The sequence below is a fragment of the Cydia pomonella genome, chromosome 22 (assembly GCF_033807575.1).
Source record: "Cydia pomonella isolate Wapato2018A chromosome 22, ilCydPomo1, whole genome shotgun sequence".
NCBI classification, from domain to species: Eukaryota; Metazoa; Arthropoda; class Insecta; order Lepidoptera; family Tortricidae; genus Cydia; species Cydia pomonella.
In genome coordinates, this window is record NC_084724.1 from 8,180,997 (window position 1) to 8,186,979 (window position 5,983).

Genomic DNA, 5,983 nt, shown 5'->3' on the forward strand with positions numbered 1-5,983 from the left:
GTTCTTTGACATCATGACGTATAAATAGCACTGCTATCAAAATCGTTGCAGACTTCTCTTGGTCTGGCTCTACTTTGGTATGAAATTATTCGTATTTAATCGGCGAGCCGTGACACGATAAGCGGTGGGAGCTTCGGGTTTTGTCGCCACCATTTTCGTGGTGGGGATATCGCCATATTGCTCCTAGATTGAACTGCAATTCAACCGATAAGTTTGGCAGAAAGGTTCTTAAGAGTGACCACGAAATACTGAAAGGAAAGGCTTTCACCATGGTGACCCAAGGATCTACTCAAAAACCATTGTTTTCTTCGTGTTGTTTCTTGTCTGTTCGTGGGATCTTTGAGGCTTAAGTTTAGTAGTAGACGTCTATTAGCTCATATGGTGATGCTAACAAACTAAAATCTGACAGAATTTCTCTAAGTAATATTAATTGAAAGTGGGCTTAGGCGTGGGAGTAGGTGAATAAAACAAGATATTAAAAATATTGTAGGTCTATATCTAATCAGCGAGTCTTGGAACAATAAGGGGGGGAGGTTGTGGCCCTTGTTGGTGGGGGTAGAAGGTGTCTCCGCCGCCCTCTTCGTGCTTGGGCATGTCGCCTGCATGCGGATACGGGTGGTGCGGCGGCGCGCCCATCCATTGCGGGTACCAGTATAGACCCTGGAATGAAATATCTTTTAGTCTTAGCCAACACAAGAACAAATATAATTATACCTCGTAGATCCTGAAGGGTAAACTGAAACTAAGATATCAATTTCAATAGATAATAATGTAATAATTCTCTCTGACCATACCATCAACCCTCGAACCATGTTCGATGCTAGACGCTGCTGCTAACATTCCTTCTGTGTTGCTGCTTGAACTTTTACTTGTTCAACGACTGATTTCCCTTGCAGCTAGTTTGAGCCGACTAAGGCTATATTAATTATCATCGTACTGCTGAAGCTAGCTGAGTACACGGGTACCTTGTTGCCGGAGCCCTGGCACGTGAACCGGTACTCGTTGATGGTGAGCGGGTCCAGGTAGCTGATGCCCGCGATTGACCCGTAGTTCGGAGGGAACATGAACCAGCATCCATCTAGAGAATCTACACAAGACATGAGTAAATATAAATAAGTTAGTACTTGAATAATACAGTTAAAGAAACAAATAGTCACAATTAATCAAGCACAAAAAACTATGATTTCCTCGGATGCAGTTATATACTGAATTTGACTTGAGTTCAGTTAGCCATATTAGAAAACTTACTCGTTCCCACTGAATGGAAAGTGAATGCAGTTGGTGGAAAAAAAGGAGCGAATAGTTTTAATTAGATAACTTTATTGCCTCATAAGGAGTTTTGTTCACACTCTAGACATGTCAGGAAAAATCCTTTTTTGGTTATGTACGGTAATACGGTTGTCACTTTTACTGAAGTGACTTCCATGATTACTAAGTCTAAGGAAAAAACCGGTCCCCGAATCTTCTCCGTTGTACCTATAACAGATGCACTGACTTGCAAACGAGGTTGGCTTGGACCCTAGGATGGTGGTAGGTTAGCTAAATTAGGGTAGGGCATATCCACTCTGAGGGCTCGCTAAACCCTGGGCCCTAAAGCAGCACCTGAGGATAATGAGATATATGATGGTGGACTTACACGTAACGTTGCTGGTGTCAAAAGCGTGGTCACCACTTGGAGTGGTACCAGCGCTGGGGGGTAGCGTGCTGGATTCCAACCATGGTGGTATGGGTGATAGACCAGTGCCAGGGTCTCCTGGGATCGTGAAAGGACCTAGTTTTGAAAAGATAAATATATTATTAAAAAATATTGATTAACATCAATATAAAACTCCCATGAGATTCTACATATTATTAATTATTTTAAATGACACGAATAAACACACATACGCACAGACACTTAAATACGTAGCGCGCTGAATTTTGAACCCCTGAAGCCTGGGATCCGATAGGCAACTTCCTGGTGAACGTGGGCTGTCGCATTGGGTGTCCGCGGGCCGGATTGGAACGCCTCGCGGGCCGTGATTTGGAGACCCCTGCTATAAACGATTAGCACTTGGCTGTCTCTCCAGGTATATTATTTCCATAACCGCTTAGAACAAAATGATGGAGCGCCAAATAAAAAAGCACTTTCAATTCCTTATGTAACTAACTTAATGTTCACGTAAAAAATGTTCGTCGTTACCTCCATAAAAGTTGGTGTTGTTCCATTCGCACACGTGGTGGTCGCAGAAGAGAGGAGTATACTTTTCCTTCGTGTAGTACGCCTGCCCGTTCGGTAGGAACTGGACAAATCAACAAGATGTTTGTGTTTGAATGTTTTTATTTATTTAGTGGTCCTTCGAACCGGATACTCCCATATTGGAATAGTAAAAGTGTACTTCGTTGTATTCCGTTTTTGAGCAGCCTAACCGAAAGTATATGAGTTTTACACAATCAGGAAAGCAAACAATGTCCCTTCTGTACCGGAAAGTATCCTATGGAGTGTTATTTTTGGTTGCGACTTACATCGCTCGATCGTTAACGCTCCGTAGCGAATGAAACGCAACTGTCACTGTCGCACTAATATGGAAGAGTGATAGAGAAAGATGACTACGATACGCTACGGAGCGTTAACGATTGGCACGTTGGCTACGCGGCCTGATGTAGTTTTCGGGAGTATCATAATTATACACACATAAAAGCGTACATGATGACATGAACCATTATGATTTACCCATCAAATGCCCCAAAATCCTCAAGGTAATTCAACAAGCAATTGTCAATATGCTTGGGAACCCTTTACTTACTAGCATGTAGTCGTAATGGCGGAACCGTATGCCCTGTACGTTGAAGTCGAGGATGAAGGAGCCGGATGTGATGATGCAGGAGGCGGCGGTGAGCGGCGGCAGCTTGTACACCTCCGTGCCACACTTCACCAGCGCCTTGGGCAGCGTTACCACATCGCGGACGTGCTGCAAGCTCTTCTTGAACGGGAACCTGAAAAGTTTAAACGTTATTGTTTCTCTATCACTCACGCATATATAGTCAACCTCATGATTTTTCCAGTGGACGAATCTTACGACACGAACCAGTGGGCTTAAGTACAGGACCGCTAAGACAGTGTCTCGCATGCGAGATAGACTACACATCAGATCCAACTTTTTCTAACTGTATTAATTAGAGAGAGACGGTTAGAGTTTACCTACTTTCACGGTGCTCCAATGCTAAGCCTACATTGGCGTCTTAAATTGGAAATAGTGCGATGCGTCATCACGCGAAAGGCAGCCTTCTTCCGAATTTATGAATTTTTAAAATGGATTAAGTACTGGCTTTAAGAACGTTGCCTGCAGTCAATGAAATGGTACCAGTAGTCCGGTTTTATATAGTTAGGTACGCCCCTCTATGCATGTATCATTGCGCATCGAGATCTATGATTCGGACTAATCTGCTTCTAAGAATGGACCCAGTTTTGGCGTTGTAGTGCGTTAGAGGACCTTTACAGGAGACTTTTCATCATCATCATGATAATTTAAGAGCAAGCCTCTTGTCGGTGGAGTAGACGCTTGTTTTCGCGGTCCTCAGCCAAGTTTCTTTAGGTCCGTATTAGAAACTTTTACAAGAACTTTAAAAAAAACTTCCAATTCTTTTTCGAGAAAACTTAATAACTTGGTATCTTCACCTGTAGATGCATACTTGAAGATGACACTCAAGCCCATGCAAATAATTATCGGTAGCAAAGGCCAAGTTGGCGTCCTCCTCGAGATAATACTTGTTGTCATCCATAAAGTGCACGAAGCCGAGGAAGTGGAAGCCGCGGCCCTTGCAGTAGGGCGCCGGCCCGCGCCCCATGTTGTAGATGTCGCTGTACAGCTCCGATACAAAGATGTACACGTTGCGCCCGCAGTAGTACTCTGCAACGAAGTTCTTTTGGTGATAAGACGCGTGGTTGAAGGTAAATAAAGCCCAACACGGGAACCATCCGCAAACAGACGCATTAGCCAGATGTTGACGTATCTTTAGACATTTATAGACCATATACATTGATGCATAATAAACTCATCGAACCGGACGGGTTTCGGATACCCAAAAACTTTCGGAGCTCTAGAGGGTGCAATAAGTGAATAGGGTAAGGCCGTCTGTCAGCTCGTATGTGATATTTTTGGAGATTCTTGCGTTATCTGTTTTATTAGCCTTGGTCGTCGGGTTATGAAAAATAGACGGTTGACATTAAAGAAGGCGAACAAGGTGGTTTGACCCGCTTGACTTTTGACATTAAACCAGCTTCACGTTGCCAAGGAAGAAATTGATTCCGCGTGGATGTCTCCACCCTCAGTTATGAACTTATGACGAACATTAGGCAGTGATGGTATAAATAAAAGGCACCTTGGCTAAGATAAAACTCTGAAGGCACGGCGCCACCCGCAGCTGCGTTGTAGGTGGCCACGCGCTCCGTCTTAATGGCGTTGTGGTTGTCGTACATCGTCAGCATATTATCTATCGCATCTTCCAGCGCTATTAGGAGTACCTGCAAACAATGTCCAGCCAAGCAGATAATCAAATCACTTGTCATTCTGCAAGAAGTCCAAAGCTTTGAAATACAGTATGAGCCGGTCTTATATTTGAAACAAACCCAGTTGAACAAAGAGACAACCCAGGATCGACCGGCCTGGCGCTTGAGAACGAGGGGGCCGACCCCAAATAATGGGAAGAGGCACGGAAGGAAGGGAGCAGGATAGCAAGCACATGCTTAGAGTATGTCTACGTGTTTAGCTAATTTTATAACAATCCATTCATGAATTTTAATACAACGAAATAAGGTCTGTTAATGGCCAATTACCTTCAGCTCCTTGACGTGCATGTGGATGAACCTGCCGAGATGATCCACCGCGATGTGCACTAGCTCATTGATCATGTACTGCAAACAATAGAGAAAAATCTTTAACAAATTGTACTTCTTTGTTCCATAGATGTTCTTCGTCTCCACAAACGAAAAACTTTAAGGTTGTGCAAGACACAATGCAGTATCGGTGCATTGTGCAATTTTATCAAGGACTATAAGGACTTCTTCTTATACTTACCTAGTGGTAATATAGAAATACCCATTTTCTGGAAATTTTATGTGTTCCAATTAAGATTCATGAATCATGATATACAGTCCCCGATACCCCTGATAGACAGACGAATGGGTGGAGCGGAGACCTAGTAAGTTAGGATTAGGAAGGGTTCAGGTAGGTATGAAAATCACAAAACCCTACCTGATCAGGCGCGCGTTTAATCTTCATCATTTGCAGCTGGTAGTGCGCTAAATGATCCAATTTGTCCGTAGGATCATGTCCGTAGATCTCGAAGGCATCGATTATCATGGCCAGTGTGACGTTCTGACCTGGTTCTTGGCAGCATGGGTGGTTCTTCGGGTCGTAGCCCAACTGAAATAAAGAACATAGTCTGGACTCTTTGTACCCCGTTTTCAGTTTCAATATATTGATATCGCTTACTTACCGCATTCATAAAACATTGTAAAAGTAAAATAAAACTAAACACCCTGCCAGTCTCGGCCATAGTACCTACGCCAGATTGAGAATGAAAGGAAAGTGCCCTTGTTATTTTTAATTGCCATTTTAACAACCCATTAAGAAATCAAAGTTATTTCTTGTAGCTAATTGCAACTAGGTGTAACTATTTGTTTTTACCAAAATGACGAAAGCAGGGTAATGTTTTTCACCAAACCAGCTAGTTACGGCTTTCCTTTATTCTTCAAAAACTTGAAAATAAAATTTAATGCCAATTTTAATGTGTTTCCTCATGTTGGCTTGTGAATCTTACTTTTTATGATTTAGAAAGACTAAATTTACCTACCTAATAGCGTTAATTGAGATTTTAATTGTAATGTTTTCATACAGTTAGTATTTAATTGGCGTTGATGTGGTGAACGATTTTGTGATTCACTCGGTAGCGAAGTTTGTTTAACTCTTGTACTTTGAAACCCTCGCAACGCTCAAGATTC

General features: G+C 42.7%; 1 protein-coding gene across 1 annotated transcript; it reads right to left on the reverse strand.

The window, feature by feature from the left end:
* Nucleotides 1-475: 475 nt before the first annotated feature.
* LOC133530366 (uncharacterized) lies at nucleotides 476-5,582 on the reverse strand. The gene is made up of 10 exons (XM_061868276.1): nucleotides 5,479-5,582; nucleotides 5,235-5,405; nucleotides 4,817-4,894; nucleotides 4,363-4,504; nucleotides 3,659-3,890; nucleotides 2,787-2,976; nucleotides 2,183-2,282; nucleotides 1,637-1,771; nucleotides 966-1,087; nucleotides 476-660 (listed from the first exon to the last, which is right to left on the reverse strand). Exons 1-10 carry the CDS (start codon nucleotides 5,536-5,538, stop codon nucleotides 499-501), a joined length of 1,392 nt encoding a protein of 463 aa, XP_061724260.1. The 5' UTR covers nucleotides 5,539-5,582; the 3' UTR covers nucleotides 476-498.
* Between the last annotated feature and the right edge of the window lie 401 nt (nucleotides 5,583-5,983).

What these genes read in the sequence shown, in the direction of transcription:
- LOC133530366 (XM_061868276.1), bottom strand. Translation starts at nt 5,538, where the DNA reads ATGGCCGAGACTGGCAGGGTGTTTAGTTTTATTTTACTTTTACAATGT. An exon ending in GCCATTACGACTACATGCTA is followed by an intron (nt 2,283 to 2,786) that starts GTAAGTAAAGGG and finishes TGATTTGTCCAG; the next exon opens with TTCCTACCGAACGGGCAGGC. An exon ending in TGACACCAGCAACGTTACGT is followed by an intron (nt 1,088 to 1,636) that starts GTAAGTCCACCA and finishes TGTCTTGTGTAG; the next exon opens with ATTCTCTAGATGGATGCTGG.